Source organism: Gracilinanus agilis, chromosome 6 (genome assembly GCF_016433145.1).
Source record: "Gracilinanus agilis isolate LMUSP501 chromosome 6, AgileGrace, whole genome shotgun sequence".
Lineage (NCBI taxonomy): Eukaryota > Metazoa > Chordata > Mammalia > Didelphimorphia > Didelphidae > Gracilinanus > Gracilinanus agilis.
Genome location: NC_058135.1, coordinates 102,803,507 through 102,831,079, shown reverse-complemented (window position 1 = coordinate 102,831,079; position 27,573 = coordinate 102,803,507). Strand labels below are relative to the sequence as shown.

General features: G+C 38.1%; 1 protein-coding gene across 1 annotated transcript in view; it reads left to right on the top strand.

Moving 5' to 3' along the window:
- Nucleotides 1-27,292, top strand: part of CPE (carboxypeptidase E) — a 129,397-nt gene extending 102,105 nt beyond the window's left edge. Inside the window, exons 3-9 of the mRNA XM_044680441.1 lie at nucleotides 1,085-1,252; nucleotides 7,718-7,835; nucleotides 12,328-12,510; nucleotides 21,244-21,383; nucleotides 23,429-23,528; nucleotides 25,060-25,178; nucleotides 26,456-27,292. Of these exons, the coding sequence (XP_044536376.1) occupies nucleotides 1,085-1,252; nucleotides 7,718-7,835; nucleotides 12,328-12,510; nucleotides 21,244-21,383; nucleotides 23,429-23,528; nucleotides 25,060-25,178; nucleotides 26,456-26,554 (927 nt within the window). The 3' untranslated portion in view covers nucleotides 26,555-27,292. The remainder of the gene's footprint in view (nucleotides 1-1,084; nucleotides 1,253-7,717; nucleotides 7,836-12,327; nucleotides 12,511-21,243; nucleotides 21,384-23,428; nucleotides 23,529-25,059; nucleotides 25,179-26,455) is intronic.
- Nucleotides 27,293-27,573: the final 281 nt, after the last annotated feature.

Genomic DNA, 27,573 nt, shown 5'->3' with positions numbered 1-27,573 from the left:
ATGTCTTTTTAGAAGGGGGAAAAGAGGGAGACATGATAAATTTAAATATCACTCATGCAAAGCCACTTTTTAGTTAAATAAGTCTAGCAAGCAATTCTTTTCAGTGTTATTTTTAAATTGGCGCCAACCATTTGCAGGGCCACTATCACTTAAACCAAATTAAAGTGAAGTGTTTTTTAAACTACTAGCTATTAACTACCAACTAAAAAGGCTCCTAGCCATTGTGAATCTTGTGGAACAATAAATCACTTTATATTTATTAACATGGAAGGATCAGTTTATATGTGGAGAAATGTTGTGTTTCCAACCCTTGTGTGTTAGGAACAGTCAGGCAGAAGAGTGAAGGGCAAGAGTGGATGGTATAATTCATGATCACAATTAAGGAAGAATATGGACACTCTGCTGGTGTTTCTCAGGCTGGTGCCATAATTCTGCCAACACAGAATGAGTTATTAGGAAAGAAAGACAAAGGAAAAACAGTGAATACTTTTCCTTTTATCCATTCCTTCCTGGTAAGCCTCTAGGTTGGAGAAAGTAGCTAAGTCTCACTTAAATCTTGGGTCTCTTTACTGTCAAGTGGATTGGAGGCTTGTGAACTGATAAAAGACCAAAGGGAAATTTGCCAATTATGATCCGAATACCCAGAGGCTTCACTCTTGCAGTTGGCCTAATAAAACTAATCTTCTGAGACCAATTTCCCTTTCCTCAGTTTAGGTTTGTGACAGAGATCAGAGACCACATCAGCATCACTCATCTTATCCCATCTTCTCTTTCCCTTCTGGGCATCCCTTAACTACTCCCTACTCAAAACCACAATGTGCTACTGGGAATCTGGCTGTATTTGTTTCCTCCCTTGTTCCCTGAAGGGTCAGGGCTGCCATTTGCTCTAGGAGGTGTGGTTTTAATCTTATACTCTTATTTTCGTGAGTAAAATATGGATAATGCCATAAAGCATTTCTTATGGTAAGAGTACTCTAGAGATGAAGCAATGACTCTCATTAATATGCTGCCAAATTCTTAGGTATTCGTGCCTAGAAAATGTTTAAAGCAAATAATTAATTTTCCTTTTCTATTTCTTTTTTAGCCTGGCGAGCTTAAGGATTGGTTTGTAGGTAGGAGCAATGCCCAGGGAATAGATTTGAACCGAAATTTCCCTGACCTGGATAGAATAGTCTATGTTAATGAAAGGGAAGGTGGACCAAATAACCACCTGTTGAAAAACCTGAAGAAAATCGTGGACCAGAACACAAAGGTAAGCAATATTTGTTTATTCTTTGGTTCTGTTGCTGATCTCTTGGAAAATTATCTTTTATAAACATGGAGAATTTCTTGATGGGGATATGGTCAGATTTCTTTTTGGATGAGTCTGAGCCACTGTGAACCATCCCTATTTGCAGTTTCTAGGTGTGAAGTTTAACTTTTGACCAGGGGGTCGAGAACAGTGATGCTTAGAGAAATAATAAATAAGATAGCCGACATGTTGGTAGGCAAGACAGGGGATTCAATTTAATTCAGCAACTTTTACTCTAGACTTGTGGTCAGGAGACCTGGGTGGATCCAGATTTCACTTCCGATGCTCTCTATCTGGGGATCGTAAATTTAGAGCTGAATGAGGCCATTTAGTCAGTTCAAACCCCACATGTTACATATGAGGAAACTGAGGCTTAGGGAGAGTGAAGTGACAATCCATAGTTACACAGGCACCAAGTGATAGAATCACAGTTTGAATCTTGATCCTCTGGTTTCAGAATCAATGTTCTTTTTTGCTATGGTAGCAAGCTATGACCATGGATACTTCACTCAAGATTCCAGAGTCACATATTGGCTCTGGCTCCCCAAATTGAAGTGGAGATACAGATGTTTGTACTGCCTATCTTTATAGGGTTCTTGTGGAAAAAGCACTTTGCCAACCCTCAAGTACTATATTAATATGAGTTGTTCTTGTTAAGTTCTTATTTAGTGCAAGGCTTTTTGTGTTGGCTGTGAGAGGGAGAAGAGATAGAGGATGATAACTTGAAGAGAGGGATTGAATCATCAAATGGGCAGAGTCCTGGAGGAAACAACAGTGAACAAGATCAAGGGCAAAATTAAAGGGTCATCCTTGGCAAGGAAAAGGACTGTGTCTTTCTCAGCAACTAGATCAATGGAGAGGACAATTGGGGATCCAGATGCTAGATCTGTGGTTCCCAAATTTTTTTGGCCTTTCACCCCCTTTCCAGAAAAATATTACTTAGTGCCCCCTGGAAATTATGAAACTATTTATTGAAGTCAGAATAGAATGTAATACAAAAAAAGTGTGGCCATCACCGCCTCCCTGGATCGCTGCAGCACCCACCAGGGGGTGGTGGCGCCCACTTTGGGAATCACTGTGCTAGATGAACTTGGAACAGAATCTCATCAAAACCATTAAGGGATATTTGAAAACGTGCTTTTTTTCTCATTAAGAAGTTGCAATCTTGAACCCCGGCATCATAAATAATGGACTAACTGGTCTCTTTGGTGATGGCATTTTGAAATAGGAAGTAAAGGAGATGAAGGAAGCGCTATAGATTCCCTTAATTTCCTGAGTAAAATAGGAGCCAGGGCTCTCTTCTGAGAGAGAGAAGGTGGAGGTGGTATAGAAAGCTGGAGAAGTAAGAGTTTGGAATAGCTACAGGAGAGGAGGGGATAGGATGGGGGCAATCAAGTAAAGGAGGGCAACAAGGCTTTAGATGAGATTATATTATCTGAATTTAAACTGAACCCAGCTGACCTAGTGGTGTGGCATTTAAAAAAGTCTTGGTATAGCTATATTACCCTATACCCCTTTACTCATTAAATTCCCATATCTGTCTGTTGCTCTTGGGATCTAATATGAAATCCTCTATTTGGCATTTAAAGCCCATCATGTTCCTTCCCACCTTTCCAGTTTTCTTATACTTTACTTCCTTCTATGCATCTGTGATGGGCAGTTAAGTGGTGTAGTCAATTGAATGCCAGACCTGGAGTCAGAAAGACTCATCTTTCTGAGTTTCAAACCTGGCTTCAGATACTTACTAGCTATGTGACCCTGCACAAGTCACTTAACTGTTTGCTTAGGTTCCTAATCTGTACAGTGAGCTAGAGAAGGAACTAGCACTAAAAGCACTAAAAAAAAGAACTAAAACCACTCTAGTATCTTTGCCAAGAAAATCCCTAATGTGGTCAGGAAGAATTGGACATGACCGAAAAAACTATATGCCTCTCGTAAGCCATCCTGGCTATCTCTTTGCTGTTCCTCTACTGAGTGCCTTTTCTCAGGCTTTCTTCCATGCTCGGAATGTTCTTTGTCCTCATCCCTGCATCTTAGCTTCCCTGAACTATTTCAAGATTCATTTAAAATCTTACTTTATACAGGAAAAGACCTTCCTTGGCCCCCTTCAGTGTTAATACTTTCGCTTTGATCTGAGACGACCTTCCATTTACATTGTATGTACCCCGAAGATAGCCAGTTATGTGTTTATTTTCTCCACTATTAGAATATGAGGTTCTTGAGGGTAAGGGCTGTGCCTTTGACTTTCTTTGTATCCTGATATCTTAACACAGTGCCTGGAACATAATAAGTCCTTAATAAATTCTTGTTGATTGAGTGATGGTGATTAGAAGTATCGAGACCAGATGATGCCAAATAACCTTGCTTTGGGCATTAGCACTAGGTGAATGGTGATGAATGAATGAATGAATGAATAAAAAATATCCTTCGTATCATGTGCTCTAGTGAGATGAAGGGCAGGGCAGGCTAGGGCACAGATGGTGGCAGAGTCTAATGAAATGGGATGACTATCAAGTAGAGACTGCAGAGGGAAGAAGGGATGATGGATCAGAGGTCAGAACAAGAGTGAAGGCTTAAGAGAAGTGAGCCAGGGAGAGACAACTTGAAACCTCCTGAAATAGCTTCAGAAGTAGTGGATAATTCATAAGCTGTGGACATCAATCAGCCTTTTAGTGCTTCCTCTGCTATATCATTTCTGCTTCGTGTCTTACAGAAAAATTGTGAAAGTGGATCACTCCACAAAGTGCCAAGATGATTTTCATAGACTCAAATGCATTCAATGGAAACAAACACCAAACCAAATAAAACAGATGCCTTAGTCTCTGCAAGAGTTACTTTATTCTTAATTAAATATTATCCCATTTATAGGTTGAGAAACTCTCATTTAAATATATTTAAATGTGCATCAAACATTTTTATACATAGAAATAGGAAACCCTTGTTTATTACAGTGTTTAAATATATTTAATATATGTAAAAATCTATTTTGAATCTTTAAAAAAATCACTAGTCTCATTGAACTAGACTGCGTTCTCCTTAAATTCACTAGTTTATTTTAGCAAAGATCAATTTAAGAAGAGCAGTTTTGAAACTTTTTGGTCTTAGGACCTCTTTACACACTCACAAATTACTGCAGACTTATTAAAAAAAAGATTTTATTGACTTGCGTTACCCCCCTCCCTGTCTCTCTTCTCCCCACCCCCCAAACCCCAAGCAAACAAAAAGATACCTTGCATCTTAGAATTAATATTGTGTATTGGTTCCTAGGCAGAAGACTGGTAAGGGCTAGGCAATGGGGGGTTAAGTGACTTGCCCAGGGACACATAGCTAGGAAGTATCTGAGGCCAATTTAAACCCAGGGCCTCCTGACAACTATCACTATTTACCATATTTGGAATTCAAATGAAGAATTATAGTGAAAATAGTTTCACATTATGGTTGCCCTGAAAGATCTTGGGGACCATGAAGCATGTTTTGAGAACAGCTACTTAAATATGGTATGACAATTAAAACTTTTCTTCCCTCAAATGAGGGAAGATTAATTTTCCCTTTTGGGGCAGCTAGGTGGCATAGTGGATATCATGCTGGGCCAAGAAGTAGGAGGGCCTAAGTTCAAATCTCAACTCAGATACTTACTAGCTGTGACTTAATTGTGTTTGCCTCAGTTTCCTCATCTGCAAAATGAGCTCGAGAAGGAAATGGCAAAGCTTTGCCAAGAAAAGTCCAAACGGGGTTATAAAGAGTCAGAATAAAAACTAAACTAAACTAACATCTAAAAAAGACCTGAACAACAATGCATTTTCCCTCTGCTAAGTCTCTGTCAAACATACATCTCTTGATCACTCTTGAAGAGTCAGAGTACTCATTACTCATACAATTCATCCCCTATTCAATTTGCCTTTTTCAAACCTCTACCTACATCCTTTCCTGCACTAAACACATTGTTTAATTTTCCCATTTGAAAATCAGAAAGATGCACGGAAGAATTACACATCAGTCTGACATCCTTGACATTTTTCTTTCCTCAGCTAGAGGCTCATGATGGCACAGTTCTACCACCTAAGTATAGCCTTTGCATCAGGAGCTCATGGCTGAAGGATCTGGGTACATTTTGGAGAATTTTCTCACTTCACTTGGCTCATATGCTCTCACCCAGGAAACCTGGGAAATTCTATTCTGGGTATCCTGCAGTTCAATGAGATCAGCAAGCAAGATTTCACATTACAGAAGAAAGTTTTAATGAAAAAGAAAGAAAACAAGTCAGACCTCTTTGAATGAATGATTGTTAACTCCAGGGAATATTGGTAGATCTCTTAAGTTCCTTATTATTCTTCATATGAGGATCCTTTCGGTGGGAGCCCTTTATCTGTCTTAATTCTACCAGTTGTCTTCTGATGTGTGTGTTTTGGGGGGAGGAGTGTTTTTGGGGATGCCGTCCTCTCTCTAGCTTCCTGCCATTCCTTATGGCTCTCCTTAGTTTTCTAGCAAGTATAACATTTTCATGGAAAGTAATTTTATAGGCAAAAAAATTTATATATACTCATTGGAATTATACAACAATTTGTCCATTACTTTGCTAGGCACTAGGAATACGAGGACAAATGGGAATTAGCCCCCGACTTGGGGAATTGTTGCTATCATTGAATCATTTCAGTTGTGTCTTGACTTTTTGTGACCTCATTTGGGGTTTTCTTGGCAAAGAAACTTGAGTGGTTGACCAGTTTCTTCTCTGCCTCATTTTACAGATGAAGAAACTGAGGGAAACAGTTAGGTGACTTGTTCAGGGCCACACAGCTAGTAAGTGTCTGAGGCCAGATTTGAACTCAAGACTATGAATCTTCCTGACTCCAGACCTGGCATTCTTATCTGCTCTGCCACTTAGCTTCCCTCAATTGGGAAGTAGATGTTCTCAGATAAATTTAATATTTAATATTAATAATATCTAATAATATTAAAAATGGCAAATCATTTGGGTGATGGCACTAACCACTGTGGGGGACAGAATCAGGAGAAACTGTATGTAGGAGGTGGCTTTTAAGCTGAGCCTAAAAGGAGATAGGGGTTCTATAAAGTGGAAGTAAGGAAGGGGAGCATTCCAGGTATGAGGCTGGCCTGTGCAAAGGCATGGAGATGGGAGATTCGGTATCACTAATAAAACATTCTCAAATGATTAGGAATAATTAAACCCCATCCGTCTCTCTCCTGTTGTGGGTGGGAGGAAACCAATACCCTCATTATTTTTAATGCCACTTCTGTACATGTGCCTCTGGACTAGCAAGTCTCTTTAGGAAATATTTTTCTTTATTCTGTACTATATTGTTGAGTTTTTACTGTCTGAAGTTACAACCTCAACCCTCACAGGATTAAGGACAGAGAGATATTTCTTCAGGTTAGGAGCTCCAGGGAAAGCTTTATTTTATCTTTTCTGGAAAGGATCTTAGGTGGCTGGAGGTGAATGAGAAAACCTGGCCCCTGCTGATTAAAAATTGCCATATAAAAATGTCAAGCTTTTGCCTCTGGGTTCAATATTTTGTGTAAAAAACATTTTTTGTCCTCAACTTTATGAAGGATTCACTGAAGAAGGGTCTCTGTGTGCATATTTGAAAGTTCCTAGTTTGGTATGTGTTTTTAAATTTAGAATAGTCAACCCAAGGCAAACTGGGAAAACTGATTAAAAGAAGAAACTGATGTCTACTACATATTAACTGAAAAGTACTGAACCACCCTACAGAAAAAGTTCCTTTTATGGGGATTGAATGTTTGTTTTTCTGCCCATCTACTACTTAGATTTCTAAAAAAAATAAAAAGGATTGTAAGAACCACTAAGAATCTTGGATCAAAAAGTATATAGATGGGGGCAGCTGGGTAGCTCAGTGGAGTGAGAGTCAGGCCTAGAGACAGGAGGTCCTAGGTTCAAACCCGGCCTCAGCCACTTCCCAGCTGTGTGACCCTGGGCAAGTCACTTGACCTCATTGCCCACCCTTACCAATCTTCCACCTATGAGACAATACACCGAAGTACAAGGGTTAAAAAAAAAAGTATATAGATGATTTCTGGTACCTGTAGAAGGTCTGAGGGCTGGCCACTCAGCAAAACAATTCTCAAAAAGGGAGATCAAACTCCTAAAACAGTATTGTTCATTAATCTGAGAATGATAAAAGTTAGAAAAATAATGTTTGGAATGTATCTCTTAAGCAAGATAACTTGCAGCATTTCCAACCTCATTAATTTTCACAATATAATCATAAATATAATTCATGATTCCATAATAAACTCTGCCATGCAATGACCATCTCTCCTTCCTTTTTTTGTCACTATCTATGTACCCACTGGCTTGTTTGTCTCTTTTGTACAAGATGGAATTAGAGGGATTGTATCACTGCCTCTTGGGCACATAATTCCTGCAATTCTTGGTTTATTTTGTAGCTGGCTCCAGAGACCAAGGCTGTCATTCACTGGATCATGGATATTCCCTTCGTGCTTTCAGCCAACCTTCATGGAGGAGACCTGGTTGCAAATTATCCATATGATGAGACTCGAAGTGGTAAGCTTTCCTTTGACTTCTCTCATTGGACCTATTGATATAAAGACTGTCTACATGTTGCCAGGGTTGGTGGGGATAATTTTTGTTTAAGAGTTCAGTTAAATCATGCATGATTCTCCCATGAGTTGTAATATTGTACTGGTTGGCTATAATCGTTCTCAAGTTGTTTCATGGATCTTAACCTTATCCTCCCTAAAGTGTGTCACTACTTAAGCTTAATTTTTGTATTCCTTCTTGCATACTGCTGGAGCCATAAGAAACTCCATCACCTATTTGACATCTGACAAATTATTTAATTTTTCTAGACCTCATTTGAGCTGTAGAGTGAGGGAGAGTTGGATTAGATGAAGTCTAAAGTACCTTCTTCCTTGAAATCTATCATCCTCTTCAACAAAACTTATTTCATTGGAAAGATAAATTTTATTTGCTTTCAGTACATATGCTTTTCCTAGCCTTTGGAAACATTAAAGTAGTCCAGTGGAATGTTATAATTCAAGAGGAGATTAGTCATTCAGATCAATAAAAATTTAATTATTCCTATATATTGTGCTTCGGTTGGAGTCACAAAGCTTGATATAGATACAGACCCTGCCATCAAGGAACTTAAAGCCTGGTAGCAGTGATGGGAGGAACATATATACAAATGACTGTGATAGTAGGGAGCTCTCGATGAGGGCAAAGGAGAGTGTGGGACAAAATGCTATAAGCCGGAGGAGGAAATGGCAAACCACTTTTTATCTTTGCCAAGAAAACTCCAAAATGGGGTAATCAAGAGTTGGACGTGACTGAAATGACTGAACAACAACAGATATGTATGCATGCATGTATATGTATTTATTTCAGGATTTCCTGAAATTTTTCCTTGGGCTCCTGGTCTGTGGATCCTGGTTAAAACTCTACAGTATAGTCTGTCTATATAGGACTCCATGGGATAGATTTCAGGGAATCCTTGATTGATATGAACTCATAAAGGAAAAATGACATCTTTGGTTTCACTAAACCTTTTGGATCCTTTATAATCCTATTTGATTTTTTGCATTTACAACATCATTTTGAGGAGTCTAGTAGGCTTCACCAGACTACCTTGGCTAAAAAAATGTTAAGAACCCCTGTGCTGGGGTAGTTAGGTGGCAGAGTAGGTAGAGAATCCAGGTCCCAGAGATGGGAGATCTTGGGTTCAAATGTGGCCTCAGGCACTTCCTAGCTGTGTGACCCTGGGCAAGTCCTTTTTGATCAAGAATCATTGTATTATACTTAAATGATCATTTTAAAGTGGTCATACAGTAACATAGGAAGCTTTCTTAGCTAACCAAAATTTTTTAGCCTTGATTTCTCTCTCTCTTTTTAAAATCCTTAACTTCCATCTTAGAAATCAATACTGTGTTTTGGTTCCAAGGCAAAAGAGCAGTAAGGGCTAGGCAATGGGGGATCAAGTGACTTGCTCAGAGTCTCACAGCTAGGAAGTATCTGGGGCCAGATTTGAAACCAAGACCTTCCATCTCTAGCCCTGGCTCTCTCTATCCACTCAGCCACCTAGCTGCTCCAGAATTCTGATTTCTTCTCAAGAAGTACCCCAGGGAGAAAGTGAATAAAATCATCATTTTTCATTTTTTTCATTATCTAGCCCAAATTACTTCTTGGGAAAGCAGTTGCTTCCCAAGAAATAGAAAAGAGAAAAATGACTTTCCATATTGTAGAGTCAGCTCTTCAGTTATCTGCTCAGTGCATTGTCCTTTAGGACTAGGGCACCCTTCTTGTCATTCCTCCATGGTTTGGGTCATGCATACCTGGGAGAGGGTCAGGGTCAGTGCCAAGGGGATGAAAGCTTCTTTTCATTTAATTTTTTCCTTCTTTCATTCCTGCACCAAAATACAAATGGTGGCTACATGGTTTGCTTCCCTCTTCCTTTAGAAAGGGTAATTGATGTTCTATTGCAGTCATGACTTGGCAGGTCTTCAGGCAGAACTGCTAAAAGCAGGAAGTCAAACTTTTGCTTTCATTAAACGTTAGGATTATGTACCTCAAGGAACAGAACTATTAAAGCTATTAGTCTTTTTATGTGTATTCATTTAAGGGAAGCCTACATCAATCTTGGGATTGGGAGGAAAATTGAAATATAAAGAAAGAGGGTAAAGCAAAATGGAGAAATAGAAATTCTTGGGAGGTCTTAGGAGGTATAGATTAGCTGTGATCCATTGGATAAATGGGTAAATTCCTGAGAGGATCCAGAGTTCAGGTCCACCTTCATGATATCCCCAGAAATGACCCAGTTCCTAGAGGTTTTTATCCAGGGTCCAGTCAGGATGTATCATGTCCTCTTCTGGAAACTTAAAAGAGTCTCTAGAGGTGATAAAATATGCATTTCTGCTAGATTGCAGGCAGAATTGTCCATATCAATCTTTTCAGATGAATGCTTTGCTGCTTAGGGACACTCATTCCCTGGTATGTTCTGATTCTTAAGGAACCTTGGTAGAGGCAGCTAGCTGAAAATCAAAGAATGACCATTGTAGAAGGTGCCTGGACACCGCTGGGTGGTGTGGCTCTTGCCTATAAATTCAGCTCCCGGGAAGGCTGCAGATGAAGGATCTGGAGCTCAGGAGTTTGCAGCTGTGGGGGTCTGCACCGATGGGGTGTCTGAATGGAGGAGCAACGGTCACCAGGTGGCCTAAGGAGAGCAAACTGGCCAGGGCAGAACCCTGAGGACCTGGCAGGAATGGGTCCAGGTTAGAAACAGAACACAATCAGGACTACTAGGCTGAGTAGCTGTGCAATCAGGGGTTGTTCTTCCATCCTGGGGAAGATGGGGAGACCCAAATGCTATACGAAATGCAACAACCAAAAGGAAAAAGATAAGAAAGAGAAAAGAAGTAATGCTATATTGTGTTCTGTGTAGGTAGAGACCTGGATGGAAGCACAAGTGGCTATTAAGTGTTTGAATTTTGACGTTTGTCACTAGCTGCTGCCTCCTGGTGTATTTTAGAACAAATTGGGCAATAAAATGTTTCTGGGAAAATGGATGATTTCTGCAGCTTACTACTTTTTTTCTTTTGAAACCCTTCCCTTCTGCCTTAGAATCAATACTGGGTATTGGTTTCAAGGCAGAAAAGTGGTAAGACCTAGGCAATAGGGGTTAAGTGACTTGCCCAGGGACTTCCCCAGATTTGACCCCAGGACCTCTTCCTTCCAGACCTGGTGCTCTATTCACTGAGGCACCTAGATGCCCCCAGTTTACTATAATGCCCATATGGAATTCTATTTCTAAAGGAACCATAAAGAATAGCTAGAGATCCTGGGTAGTTGACTAATATTTATGAACAAATGTTCAAATTTGTAAATTGACATTTCATACACAAGTTAAATCATTGAAAGCTCCCTTGTCAATATCTTTAGGTCATTTTGTTGTCTGTAGATTATATTTTGGGCACCTTGGTGGCACAGTGGTTTGAATGCTGAGCCTGGAGTCGGGAAGACTCATCTTTTTGAGTTCAAATTTGGCCTCAGACACATAATAGCTGTGTGAATTAGGGCAAATCACTTAATCCTTTTTGTCTCAGTTTCCTCATCTGTAAAAAGAGTTGGAAAAGAAAATGGCAAATTATTCTGGTATCTCCCCCAAGAACACCCTAAATGGGATCTGATTTGTGAAGTCAGACACAACTGAAAAACCAAACAGCAGATTATGTTTTCTGAACAACTCTAGCCAAAATATACTTTTCAGTATTCTGGACACATAATCTCATGTAGATGATGTGACCATGAGATTTGAATTAACGAGGAAGTTATTCCTTAGCTAGTGTTCTTTGATGATCAACATTTATTCTGGTGTTTTATAGTTTAAGGCTCTTATCTTTGTATTGTGCCATAGAAAGAAGGAAACCACTGAAAATGACTGCCTTACCAGACGATACAAAACTCTGAGTGTCTGTGTGTATATTTTCCAAGTATCTTGCAAGAGAGATAATATGGATGAGTGGAATGCATACTTGCTCTTGAAGTCCACAGACCCAAGTTTGAACTTTGGCTTACCAACTATGTGATTCTGGGCAAACTAGTTTAGATCTTTGTGCCTTGGTTTCCTTATCCATGAAATGGGGATGATAGCATCCTACCTACCTCTCTGGATGCTTGGGAGGAAAGTGCTTTATGTACTTTAAGACAGGTGTCAAAATTGGATGGGTGGCAGCAAACTTCCCAAGTGTGGCACCAACAAGTTAAAAACATAACTGAGGAATTTTACAAATAGAAAAAAATAAGTTTACTTAATAAGTTAAAAATATAAAATACAAAAATAATTTATACGGATAACAAAATCAACATAACAAGTTTAATAAAATGAGCAAAAATATAATATGACATAGAATAATATTAATTTATGGTTTTCTGAGTCAATAGGTTTCATTTCTATTTGAGTTGGACACCACTCTCCACTTCATAACACTAGAGAAATGGGAATTATTTGATTTTGCCTAACCTGCATGGACTTGTTTTTCAGGTACTGCTCATGAATACAGCCCTTGTCCTGATGATGCTACTTTCCAGAGCTTGGCTCGGGGGTACTCTTCCTTTAACCCAGCGATGTCTGACCCCAACAGGCCACCTTGTCGAAAGAATGATGATGACAGCAGCTTTGTAGATGGAACAACCAATGGTGCTGCTTGGTATAGTGTTCCTGGTGGTGAGTTTGCTCTTATTCCCTAATGAAATGATTGAGAAACAGTTTGGGTAGTACAATAAAGTGCTGGGATTTGGGGCAAGCAAGAACTTGGATCAAATCCTGTTGCTGACACCAAAGAACTGTGTAATGGAAGGCAAATCATTTAAGATCCCTGAGCCTCAGGTAACACTCTAACACTTGTCAACTAGGTTTTAGAGGACATGGATCTGAGCAAAAATGAATTGTTTTGTTTATGATCAAAATAATTAAACAAGCCTGAAATCAGAAAGACCTGGTTTGAAATGTGACCTCAGATATTTCCTAGTTGTGTGATCCTGGGAAAGCCACCTAACCCTGATTGCTTAGCCCTTGCCGCTTTTCTGTCTTAGGATCAATTCTAGGACAGAAGGTAAGGATTTAAAAAATGGCATAAATGGAACAAAATTTAAATTATTTATGATCATTAAAATAATCTTATTCTCTAGAACAACTGTTCTTAAGCTTTTGGGTCTCCATACCCCTTTACACTTTTAAAATTCTTGAGGACCTCCCCTCTGCCAAGAGGTTTTGTCTACTGATATTTACTCTCTTAAAAATTATTTTAATGTCTAAAATGTTAATGTGAAAGTAGTTTAATCTCACCCCATGATAAGGTCTTGGGGACCCCCCACAGGGTTTCTTGGGCCACACTTTAGGAATTACTGATAAAATATTGAATATGTGTATATCTATATCTCTCAATCATTGAATTTTTGGGGGGCACAGAAACTAGTAATTTGAATGAATAAATGAATTGAGGTACATTTTGCTCCAATAGTGGGGTTGTGATCAAAGACGTACAACTAAAGAGCTAGATACATATGTTAGGGAAAGATCTAGCAATAATATAAACTAAACTAACCCTTTTAATACATGTGTTATGTATGATACTGATGCTGATTTTGGTAAATGCCTACCATCCTCTTGCTATGTTAGGTATGTTTTAGTTATACTTCGTGCTATATCTATGTAGCATGATTTTATATTTTTACTATAGAAAACCATGCACTAATGAAGATGTGGATAGTAGAATGATAGCAGACTCCTTTGGGTAACTTTGGCAGTAACTGCCATAGCTCCACTCCATTCACCCAAGGTGCAATAGCTGAAAGCAAGATGGGGATCATTTCTAGGAGAGCTGGTAGATATGGATTGTCTCTCCTCTGCCCATTCTGGAACTATCTGGGAACCTGGGCAGTAATTCTCCTCTTCTAGTGGAGATTAAAGTTGAAATAAAGCTTTTTTTTCCTCTCTCACTTCCCGTGTCAGTGACTTTCAATGGCGCACAATCCTTAAAACCCCTTTCGATTTTCTCGTGGGCTTGTTAAATGATTTGAGTGCCATCTGAAAGAAACCTTCTATTGGAATTGTTTATGTTTTTGTGACAGGAGTTCCCTTGGCCAAAGACTTTATCATCAAGTGATGAATACAGGTGATGAGCTTCTATGCACTTAGGGTGGCTGTTCCTTAGGAAGCTTGCTTGGTCTCTTGCCAGGGCTATGCTTGGAGACTTTCCAGCATGGTAGAACGTGCCACAGTTCCTGTTTCTCTAGCATTGCCTTTGAAAGCCCAGGTTTATGTTCACATCCCAGCGAGACATAATTGGATTATGAGTAGGATGGGTAGGCATGGATGGGTTGCAGTTTGCATCATGAAGGGATCATAAATTGCAGAGCCATCTGAGTATTTATTTCTTCTTGATAATGGCTCTTGTTTGTTTTCATTTTCTCCTTTCAGTTTGTTAAATCAGAATTAGCATTAATCATTCCTTAGATGTCAGAAGCCCAGGACTCCAAATAGGCCTAATTTAATAAATAGACTCTTAACCCAGCTGCAGTGGCATAAATATAGCACCCCAAGACTGCTTACTCTGTTTTCTAATTTTGACATTGTTTAGTAGACATTATTGTCACAGAAGCATTCAAGCTTAGGGACTGGCTGTTTGTTGCTCACTCAACTGTTTTATTTTGTTGATCGCTACAGGAGTTCCTCAATTATTCTAATTTTGTACTTTAATGATAAAATACTTAGGAGACAGATTATTGTCTGTGAAGTCCTGCCTTTTTGTTTATGGAAATTAACATGTAAGTATATACATATAACCGATGGAATCAATAGCATACACATTGGGATAATTATGTATATTTCCTAACATTTCTTGTTTAATTAGAATTTCTCACTTTGAGTTTTAGGGACATTTCTTTAAAGTGGATGGTAAGCTGTACTTCGTACTTCTAATTTTACAGAATTGAAATCCATGTTCCCTTTTCATTTGACCCTCACAAATAATTACTAAGACTTGGATAGTAATACCTAATGTTACTGTAGTGCTTCTTAGTTTGCAAAGCTCCTTCACATATATTACTGAAACGTATATGCTCAAAAACATTCATATTCACTGAGAGGCAGCAAGTCTCTGTGGGAGACAAGACTGGCTTTAAAACCAAGAGGACTTGATTAAAGTCCTACCTTTGAATTACCTTGGCTGTATGACCCTGGGGATGTCACCTCTTGGTACCCAGACATCAGAGAGGAGAGAAGAGGAAAAAGGGGAGAGGGAGGAAGGGAGTGAGGGAGGGAAGGAGAGAGAGAGAGAGAGAGAGAGAGAGAGAGAGACAGACAGACAGACAGACAGACAGACAGACAGACAGACAGACAAGAAAGACAGAGACAGAGAGGGAGACACAGAGAAAGACAAAGAGAGAGACAGAGAGGGAGAGCAGAAAATGTGCTTCCCTGCATTGGAGTTCCCTAAACCAGTTAAACCATAAGTCTAGTCCTTATTCTTGCATTAACTTCTTGAGCTGACAGAGGTTTAGGAAAGGTTAAGTAATTTCCCCAAGGTCACATAGTTAGTAAAAGGTAAAACATAAGGATTAGAAAGCAGATCCGCTGGCTTCTAGTCACTTGCTCTTTCCATTAAAATGTTTTTTGTTGCTAGGCTTCCCACCATCAATATTTCACGACTTGGGAAAACTTGGGTTGTCTATTTAAAGAGTCCCTGACTTGCTTGTTTTCCAAGAGAAGTGGGGTTTCCTTTGGTCACATTATGATTCAGTTTCTATAAAGTGACTCAGAATGATTATATAATCAATCCAGCTGAGTTGCTAACTTGGCACAAAAATAAATCAAGTTGATGTTTTGTAATCTAGTGATTTTTCAACAGACCTCAGTTTTGACTGTTTCTATAACATTTCATCCACATGGTGGAATTGGTATGGTAATCTCCTTACCTATTTCTCTGTGTACTATCATTGATACTAGAGCAGAAGGTAATTATTTTAGTTAATCATCAATAGTTTATATGTTATTACTGACCTTGGTTTATTTTTTAAGGTCTTATTTCTAGTTTCTTTATTATGTTTATTATTTTTCACTATAATTTTATTAGGAAGCAAGATCTCCTCAAGTTACTGATTTTAGCATTTCCTCTCATCTTTAATCTTGTTCTTTCTACTGTGTCTTTTTCCATTAATGTATTTTGTTCTCCCTATCCTAAAACAATGTTACCTTGACCTAAAACCTTCTACAAGATATTATCCATTGTTTCTCCTCCCTTTTATGGCTAAACTTCTAGAATGATCACTCTGATTTGTGGCCTCTACAGTCAACAAATTAGTTAAACATTGACTGTGTGCTAGGCACAGTTCAAGGTGCTGAAGAAACATTCAAATATTATCAAATTTTTTATTCTCAAGGAGATTCTTTGCCATCTACTCACTACTCAGGTCTCTTTACAATCAGGATTCTGTCTCCATCAGTCCTCTTGAAAGTGTTCCTTCACAGATCTCCCATCTTAACTCTTAACTGCTGAATCCAATTAACTTTTTATGTTCTATTTATTCTTGACCTTTTCATTGTCTCTTACTTCTTGATATTTTCTCATCCTTTGACTTCCATGGCACTTTTCTCTTGGTTCTTCTTCTGCCTATCTGCCAATCTTCTTCACTTTTTTGGTTTCTTCCTCCTCACCCCTAAGTATAGAAGCTCAGCCCTTAGCCCTCTTCTCTATCTGTACTCCTATTTAATCTACTATATGACTATAGTGTCTATTAATCTGATACTTCCCATATGTCAAGCCAGTGAATTCTAAATCCATATACTTCACACCAGTATCTCTTTATCATTTTGGTTTCATATTCTACCTATATATCCTCCCAGTACCTCAAACTCAGTGTGTCAAAACTCAAGTCACAATCTTTATCCTAAATCCTGTACTTCTTATTTTCCTCATTGCTGTTAAAATCTTCTCATAGTCTCATCTCAAAACTTCAGTCATCTCTGGCTCTTTTCTGACCCGCTTTATATCCAATCAATTGTCAAAACTTTGTGTAGACCTTTTTGTCTCCAATCGGATCTTCTCACTTTCTAATATATTCATCCTAAGCCATATCTCTTGGATGCATTTGATTGACTAGGTCACATACTTGCCTAAAAACCTGTTGTGACTCCCTATAATTGAAAATGCAGATGCCTTAATCTGGTATTTAAATCTCCTCAAAGCATTACTCCAACCTACCTTTCTTAATCTTATTTCCCAAAGCTCTCTTCCATGTATTTTACATTTCATCTGAACTGGGCTACTAGGGATTCTGAATCTTCATTGCTCTCATCTACTTGTTCACGTTCAGGTCATCCCCATCCCTGCGATACATTCCTTCTTCACTTCTTATAATCAGAATCTTTTTCTTCCATCAAGGCTCAGTGGAGGAGCTTCTACCTCCCACAGAAAGCCTTTTCTTATCCTCCCATTGAAAGTGATCTCTGCCTTCTGAAGTTTTTGCATAATGGACATGTAATAACTGTTAATCGAATTGAAAATATTTTCTCTTTCTTCTTTTAAGCAGTTGTTATTTAAGAAAATGTACTCACCAAATAATTTATTGGTTGCCATAGACAAATTCCATCTTGAATTTTTAATTTGAGAGATTAGATCTGTATCATATCCTTATCATCTAGACTTTATTGTATGGCAAATCAAGAGACATCACCTTTCCCTTCTTATTAACTCATCCTTTTAGAGGGTTGCAAGTAATTTATTCTGAGTGTGGGTAGTTAAAAACCAGAGGATAATTGAGTTGTCCAAAATATATTTTATAGTATGATATTTTTTTACTACATGCTATTTGTATTCATAGATGATTCCAAATATAAATCTCAGGATAGAGCAGGACTGGCTTCTCATAACAGGCTGGGAACATTAAAAAAATATTTTTTCTTTTTTATTGTGAACTTGACAATGATTGACAAACACAAGCATTCAGTATCAAAACAAAAGATAGTCTTATCTAAAACTTTGTGAACTTTGTTATGCACAACTAAAAAAACTGGATGTGTCTATTAAATATCTCTAATTTTTAATGAGAGCAGTGAAGTTGCTCTATTTATTTGTGACCTCTTTAGAATTCTTTTCATTCTGTGCATTTTTTAAAAAAATGTATTGTCTGCATGTTTGTCACTATTCCCTAATCTACTTAACCCCTGAGTAAAAATTCTTCTCTTGCAACAAATATGTATTGCTCTGTAAAAGAGAGCAGTATATTGGCCTTGTCTGAGAATGCGTATCCTATTGTGCATCTCTGGTTCATTATCTGTGGGTCAAACCTAGGAGGCATATATCTTTATCAGTCTTTTGAATTCATTATTACTTGCTGCTTTTTTGGAAACATTTCCCAGTGTCAAACCACTCACTTCTTCAACTTCTCAGTCAAGGAAATAGACTTTCTTCTTTTCTCATCTTTTTCCATTCTTATGCTTCCCTGATGTTTTCTTCACTCACTTGCTCATCCTCTTTTCCTTTTCAAATCATACTTACCTAATTCTCATGGCCAAATTTTCTTAATTACAGAACTTTTTTTTTTCTTGGTTTTATCCTCTCTGCTCCGTTCCCTTCTCTTACTTCAGTTTGTGTGGAATTCAAAATAGAGATTGGGTCCAGAGATGAGAGAGAACACCAGCTTTGACCCAAGAGATAAGGTCAAACAAGGACAGTCAGAGAAAACCTGAGGGAAGAGCTGATGATATTCTAATGATCTTGAAATTTATAATCAGTAAAAAGAAAACTGAGATAATGCTTCAACAAATATGCAGTTAAAAATGTAAGCACAATCCTAAGATTTTTATTTTCATTTTATTTTTTTTAGGCTTAAGATTTTTAAAACAAGCTTCAGCTAGTTTTTCTGCATTTTCTTGTACAAGGACTATTGATTTCATGAGGAAATTATATTGGTGAAAGTTTCAGGGTAGTCAGAATGAGAAGAAATAATCTGAGCCCAAGCTGAAAGGACCATATTTCTTCAAAGAACTTAGCCAATGTTACCTAGAAAATAGAATAACTTAAAAACCTGAAATTCAGAAATGGGAAATAACATTAAATCTTCATAGTCAAAATGTAATTCAAGATCAAGAAAAATCAATGATCATTGATTAAGTACAAATAGTCAAAGATGGGTTGCTTATTTCCTTTATATAATAGTCATCAGAAAGGAAGTTTCTATAGCATTTTTGCTTTTGTTAAAAGATGATTATTGCAATGATTTAGAGGGAGGCAACATCTGCAGTGGTTAAATGATGTTATTATTCAGTCTTTCAGTGTGTTCCCTCATCAATGAATAAATCTAAAAGTTAAGACAGTTATATCTTCACTGCTTTGATCCCACCATGGGTCGTTTCTAAGTAGATATCCAGATTTCCCCTGCTAAACTCCACATTGGTCCCATTTTTGTTTCTGTGAGCTGTTTGATTTCAATAGTTTTCTTCTTGTGACCCTTCATCATGTACAAATTTCTTTGAAGTCAGTCGATGGAGCTGGGCTGCTGGCATTTCCTTAGCACAGTACCTGACATATAGTAGATGCTTAGCAAATGTCTCTTGATTGATCGATTGATTTATTGATGACTGAGAGTTTTAATGCCCAATCCTCATATGACTTCATTGAAATAGTCCTCGCCCAATAAAACTACTGTGTTTCTTGTCTCCATGTGATAATGAGTTCTCAAGGTTGGGTAATGTACATATCCAGTTTTACCATTTATCTTACACTTTTCATCTACATCTTTATTGCTGTCATTCGTGGGTTGAGTCTGCACATGCTCAGCTACTTAAAAAACCCCCATCTGGAAGTCATTGGACTTCACCTGGTCACTGTTTTTATTTCTAAAATAAAAATGGTGAACTCTCTAGATCCTTCATATAAATCAACATGTGTCCAATAGGAAATATTATTAGGAAAGAAACCAGGTCTGAAGTGGTCTCCTATTTGATTGTTACTATGTAGATTTTAAATAAATACCCATGAAATTATATAATATGCAAGTAAAATAAGGACTTTTCAGTTTTTATGAAATTGTCAAATTCTGGGAGGTCCTTATCCATGAAAACAGTGTGTTGTCTATAGAATTAAAAGACTTTATATTTTTAAACTCTTCAGTAATGTTTTATTTTTCCCCAATTATAGGGAAATAGCAATTTTTAACATTTGATTATAAGATGATATTATGTTGATAATATCATATGCTAGTACTTCAAAGGACCTGTGATAGAAAGGATGTGATTATTTCTTCTTCTGATGAAGATAGCAATGTATTCACGCTTATTAATCCTGTATGATTCTAATCCATGACTCCCCTCAAGAAGGAAGTCTGCCAAACTGACTAGTGTCTTTCCTTGTATTTTTCCTTGATGTCATGAAAGGTACCTAAGAAGCAGCTAGGTTGTCTTCCAATTTTCTTTTACTCTCCCCCATGTCATCTGTTTTTGATCACGTATTCCTTCCTTCCTTCCTTCCTTCCTTCNATATTTTAATTTAATTTATTTATTTTAAACCCTTACCTTTCCTTTTGGAATCAATACTATGTATTTGTTCCAAGGGAAAAGAGTGGTTAGCGCTAGACAATGGAGGCTAAGTGACTTCTCCAGGGTCACACAGCTAGGAAGTACCTGAGGTTACATTTGAATCCAAGACCTCCCATCTCTAGGTCTGGCTCTCAATCTACTGAGTCACCTAGCTGCCCCCTTCATATATATTTTAAAATAAAAGTATATGCTTTATTAGAGGCAATATTCAGCATCAACATAAATAACCAATCTTTTTTGATACCTATTTAGATTTAAGGTAATTCATTTCAACATATAAAGGATCTTAACACAACATTCCTTCCTTCCTTCCTTCCTTCCTTCCTTCCTTCCTTCCTTCCTTCCTTCCTTCCTTCCTTCCTTCCTTCCTTCCTTTTCTCCCAAACCCTTACTTTCTAACTTAGAATCAGTTCCAAGGCAGAAGAGTAGTCAGAACTAGGCAGTTGGTGTTAAATGACTTTCCCACAGTCAAAAAGCCGAGAAGTATCTGAGATCAGATTTGAACCCAGCATCTCCCATCTCCAGGTCTGGCTCCCTATGCACTGAGCCACCTAACTGCTCCTCAATGTGGCACTTTCAAAAGGAAATACCCACTGCTGTCGATGACTGTCCTGCTACAGTGATGTGCTAAAATGATTATATAAAAGCCTTAGAGAGTAATGCTTCTTTTAAAAATGATTAACATCCCATTACAAAAGAGGCTCAGACTTCTGAAGGAATCAAGCTATGCAATTTAGGATCTTTGTGATTCCTTCTAGGCGCCTCCCCAGTCCTCCTTGAGAGCCTTCTATGCCTCTATCCCATCCTCTCTGTAACATTTCAGACCCCAAAATGCAATTTCTTTCTTTGATGCTTTGGCAGGCATGCAGGACTTCAACTACCTAAGCAGCAATTGTTTTGAGATCACAGTGGAGCTGAGCTGTGACAAGTTCCCTCCGGAGGAAACTTTGAAGAGCTATTGGGAGGATAATAAAAACTCGCTGATCAATTATCTCGAGCAGGTAAAGTTGCTTGTGAATCGAGATCTGCTACCTTTAAAGGTATTATGTGCTGGTCTTCCAGTTTGAGAAAGCACTGGGTTTTGTTGGTCCAGGGCTAATTTGTTCTCTTATTTTTTAAATAATTAATTGGGTTTGTTTCAGAATGGTGGTCCAAGTTAGCAAAACATTTTTTGGGGGGAGGGTGTTTTATCTTATGTCTCTCTGTCTTGTCACATGAAGTATAAAATGGTTTCACTAATCACCAATGAAATGGTACATTCTGTTGGGTTTTTGAAACAGATTTGTAGAATTTATTCAAGTAATAGCACCTTTACCAGGAATGCTTCCAGAAAAGACATCCTTTTAGATGGTCCACCTTGGTCATTGGCATGGCTGTTCCATACATCATCTGCCTCAAGGCACATAAGGCTTGGCTCGTTCCCTAGGAAGGAAGCTCCATTAGTCATTATATTTTGGGGTCTGAGCAGGCAGCCTTCAGAATTCTGTTGTTCGATATTCTATTTGTCCAACCCCAAATGCTTCCCTCTCCCAGACATATGTCTCCCACCCTCTATTCTTGGCACCAGAGACAGTGATAAATCCAAGAGTCCAAAGACTTCTGACCTCCTAAATTCTAGAGCCTTGCCCATCACACTCCTGTTCCAAAACACGCATGGCTGCTTAGACCTAAAGCCAGTCTTCAGCAAAACTTTAGTTCAATATAATAATATGATCTCCTCGAAGGCTGTTCCTGTTTTATTTTGGTTTTGCATCTCTAGCACTTAATATCGTTCCTGACACTTACTCGATGAATTGAATTGAATAAAAGTATTTCCATGCTCAGTCCTTACTAACCACTACTTTACTAATTTGAATATGTCAAAATATCACTGGTCCCAACCCCTGAGGAGGCAATTCACTCCAGAGATGTTGTCCTTCAGGTGAGGCATTTTCTCTTGAATTCATCAGATGATTTGAAAAGTGATTTCAAAATGTCATGGTCACTATTTGGAGAGGTGCTATGCTATTCAGATAGACACAGACCCACCTCTGTATCTGGGCAGCATATGTACATGTTGCAGATCCATGATTTCATCAATATGAAACAAACAGGCACATTATGTTTAGCAGAATATTTTCTTGTCCTTAATAAACAGCTGGAATATAAATGTAAAATAATAACTTTAATAATAAATGTAAAACAAAACTCTCCTATTACCTTTCTGTACCTGCCTCCTTCCCTCAAACTCTTAATAATAATAATAATAATAATAATAATAATAATAATAATAATAATAATAGTAATAATAATAAATGCAGTGGCAGCACAATGCTGTGGAAAGATTTTTTTAATTGGAAGAACTGAGTATATTTAGAGGGAGAAGAGAAGCCAATGTGTGAGGGAAAATTGAAGATGAGGAAGGGAGGGCATCATGACCAATGGGATAAAACTCTTAAAGGAAGCTGGAAGAGACGGATCAGGGCAGTAAAGGAGTATTCTTGGCAAGGAGAAGAGCAGCTTCCCTCTTTGGATCTGGGCCAAAGTAGTTAATGGCATTAGAGAGAGATCCACAAATGAGTGAGCATTTATTAAATAATTGCTAGGTGTCTGATACTGTGGGAAGTGCTAGGGATACAGAGAAAGGCAAAAACAGTCTGAAGATGACAAAGATGGGAGAGGAAGGAACTCATGATGAATGGTGCCAAGTTTTCTAAGTAAAGTAGGAAGTGATGTTATCCGCTGAGAGAGGAAGGTAGAGATAGAGGTGGGGCTTGAAGGGAGAAGAGAAGGTTTGGGAAGAAACTGGGTCTGTAGGATTCTGAAATGCTTGATCCAAAAAGGTTTGCCCTGTTGTCTTTCCCTTTCTCATGAAAGGAGAGGATAAAGTATTGAGAAAACAAAAACAAAAACAACCCAAGTATACTGCTTTAGTGTTCTGATTTTTAAAACAAATTCTGGATAGATGAGTTAATTGTATTTTGCTGACCCTGCAAAGAAAATATTTATATACTTTATGTTCTCAAATAATTTCTGTTCCTACATTTTTGGTCCTTGATCTTCACAGATTCACAGAGGAGTGAAAGGATTTGTTCGAGATCTTCAGGGTAAACCAATTGCCAATGCCACAATTTCCGTGGAAGGAATTGACCATGATATCACTACTGGTGGGTGGTCTCTGTCTCTCTGCAAGTTTTATTATTTTTTTAAGCAACCTTTCACACAGAGCATAATTGCTTCTTATTATAATTATAAAACACATTTTAAGAAAAGCAGCTGGATTACTCTGACCTCTTCATTAGGCATTCAGGAGAAGCTACGCCTCCCTAAAGCTAGGAACCTGGTAGATGTACCAACTGGGATACAGGGTGAAGTTGAATGAGACTTGGGACCGCTGCTGCTACTAGAATTTGGGCAAGGCAGCAGATGGCGCCCTTTCCTTAGAATTAGTGTGGGCAGAGGCGGTCAGTCCTAAGCAGGGGTAATTGAATTCTTTACAAGACCCAAGAACATAATGTTTATATGCTTGAAACAGGAAAAAAAGGGATTTGATTTTCAAGTTCCTTCCCTCTTCTCAGTCTCAAGTGGACACGCTAATAATTCCCGAAAAGGCAGGCAATAACATGTAATTGGGAAAATTAAAAATTAAAAAAGAAGAAAAAGAAAAGGCAGGTAATAAATCATGCAGAAGGAGAATGGAAGACAAAACTAAGACTCAGGATGGTCCAACTCTTGAGGATTCAAGAGCTGACTGTTTCCAAACAAATTAAAACAAACTTCCAATCTTGTCATTAATGAACTTTTAATTCAGCGAAGGATGTGGAGAGGAGAGAAGTAAGACACAAAATTTTTGGATTTTTCTGATTAACTGACAATAGCTGATGGTTTATTACTCAGTTTTCACTTTATTTCCTCTGTTCCTTTCCCAACTCCTTTCACTCTGAATATTTCACTGTCCCACAAAAGCCATTAGGGTTTTAATCTATGACTTCTGGCAATAGAAATCCTGTGCCCAATTCCAAAAGGATTTGCTATCTCCTATGATCTCTTTGGCACATGTGTTAATACATAATTTCCCCAGTCTTGGTTTACTGTAATTTTTTTGTCTTGATCTCTGATTGCATCAATGAGGAAGAATTTTTGCAGAAGTGACTCACCTCCATCGATGGATATGGGCAATTCATCTATAATTTTTAGTCTTAGAATTACCCAAGGATATTTAGGAATTAAGTCATTTACTCATGGCCACATAACTAATGTTAGAGGCAGAGATTGACCCCAAATATTTCTGACCGTGAGCTTCTGTAAAAAAACTGCTTGCCTAGCCTCTCCCTTGGAGTTTTATCAATGCCTGCATAAATGAACTTTAAAATAGGTAAGTAGGGGGCAGCGAGTTAGCACTGTGGATAGAGTGCCAGGCTTGGAGTTGGGAGGTCCTGGGTTCAACTCTCACCTGAGACACTTCCTTCTTTGTGACCCCAGGAAAGTCACTTAATTCCAATTGCTTAGCCTTTACTGCTCTTCTGCCTTGGAACTAATACTTGGTATTGGTTCTAAGACAGAAGGTAGGGACCTTAAAAAACAAAAAGACAGGTAATGTAAAAATTTAAGTGATGGTGAAGCTGGCACCCCTTAGCTGGCACAATCAGCAGCTTCCCATCAACACCTTGTGACTCAGTGGTCTGTCTTTCCACACAGCAAAGGATGGTGATTATTGGAGACTGCTTGTACCTGGAAATTACAAACTCACAGCCTCAGCTCCGGGCTATCTAGCAATAACTAAAAAAGTGGCGGTTCCATACAGTCCTGCTGTTGGGGTAAGTAATTGCTGGCTGACTTAACTGCTTTCAAGAGAAGCTCCATCATCATTTGTTGGTTTTGGTAGAGATCCAGAGTTGGAAAACTTTTTGTCAATCAATCAATCGACATTGATCAAAAACCTATCGTAGACAGGCTCAGAGCCAGGCACTCCCTGGAGATACTGTCCATGGAAACGATGAGGTGCAAGGATTGATTCATTACAGAGGAAAGAACCTTTTGCATCTTGGGGAGGAAAAAGGGGCAGTGAGGACAGGAGTGACGCCTGCCTGAGATGAGGAGGGGGCCGGCTGAATCGGGGTGGAAATGAGCCACTTCAACAACAAGGGGGGCTTTTGTATTCTGCATAAAAGTCCATGGAGGAATACCTGTGTTTGTGGAACATGTGGCTTTAGTTTTCCAAAATGACTTGAGTTATATTTGTGAATATATAAATCATGTGAATATATAAATACGAGAGGCAAGGCAATGGATAGAGCACTAGCCTTGGAGTCAGGGAGACCTGAACTCAAATCCTGCCTCTAATACTTATTATTTATGTGACAGTGTACCCGTTACAGAGTCTTTCAGAGCCTCGGGCACCACCCCAAGATTATTGGGCATTATGGGAAAAAAGGAAAGGGCTTCAGATTTCTAACCAAATCTAGATGATGAAAATGCCAGGTCTGCCATTGTTACTCGTATGACCTGTAAAAGGAGAGTTAAATTTGATGGCTTTTGAGGTTCCTTACAGACCTATAAGCTATGATTCTCTCTTGGGCTCGGGTTCTTTTTCTCTAAAATGAGTGTGTTGAACCTGATGACCTCTAAGGTTCCTTCTGGTTTTAGATCTATGATTCTATGCTACATTTTTTAATAGAAGCAAACAAAAAAAACATAGTGATAATCCTAAGGAGAAGACTTGTGGAAAGTAGAGGAAAGATGTATCCAAATTAAAGTATGCTTTGAATTTCTTGAATTATCTTGACTTTCTGGGTACAAAGGATTCTGGGTAGCATCTCTCTTTTGGTAATCCTACCAAGTTATTATGTACAAATACATATACAGTATTAAAGCTATGAACAACTGACAAGGGGAAATAATTATTCCTAAGGACACAGGTTGATGACCTTTAAAAATATGAAAAATATGGCTTAGTTAGTCAACAACACTGTCTATTCAGAAGATGTGCTTGGGACCCATTCCTTAAATCTACAAGATTACTATTGCTTTTTGGTTTTGCTAAAAAACATCTACAGTTGACCCAACTCACTATTTTCTTGGCTTCCTTCTATAGGTTAATTTTGAATTGGAATCATTGTCTGAAAGAAAAGAAGAGGAAAAAGAGGAACTGATGGAATGGTGGAAAATGATGTCAGAAACTTTGAATTTCTAAGGAAAAGCTTCTTCTGATTTGCTGCTTTTAATCTATCACATGTTAACTTAGTATGATGTAATGTGGAGTCTATTTTAGATTTCGTGCAGTTAAAATATTTAACTTTGATTTATTTTTTTCAGCAATCATTTGAATATTAATCAGTGTCACTTAAAAATAGATTCTTAGGTAGAAAAATAAGAACTCTTGATTGATTTCATTCTGTTATATCCTGTTCACTTTTCCTGCATGAAAGATGCAGAAAAAATAAATTAACATGATCTCAGCAGTCTGAGCTGAAATGCAATACTCTATATATCATTTACAATCCTGAACTTTCAGAATGATTCTGGCTTTTTAAAAATTGCTAAAGCCCAGATAACATAAGTATTTGATGGTATCTATGAATGAGGTCTGCTTCATATTAATTCATATAGTGAATGCTTTTGCAAAGGTGCATAGGAACAGCTTGGTGTTGTAAGCCGTATGTTGCAAGAGTTAATAAAATGTTGTTTGTTTCCCATGATGACCAGCTAGATAAACTTGAGCTTGTGAATGCATTTCTCATAAGATGGAGAAGTCTATGTTTACAAGGCATTTTTATGAAAGGGACCGACATTGATCTATTGTGTATACATATGGGGACAATGCAATTTTAATCTTCTGCCTGTTAATGATACTTCAAGACTGTGAAGTTTTTCTTGGTTGCTTATTGACCCCAAAATGGCATTTTGAATGAATAAAGGAAAAAAAAACTAAACAGACCAAGGGTTGTACATGTGTTTTTTTTTCTTCCCCAAGGCATACAATATTGACTTAGAGACATATTAGCTGTGTGACCCTGGACAAGTCATTTAACTTCTCAGTGCTCTAGAACAGTCTAGGCAACTCTCTAAGACTAAAAGGTCTCGAGATGGCATAGACTTGTGCCGGCAGAGTTTCCCTACTTGGTGGTTTCCTTTAGCCATGAAATCACAAATCTGGTTCCTATCCTCTGATTCCAGAGGGAATTTAGTCTAGTGAGTGAAGTGCAGGTCTTA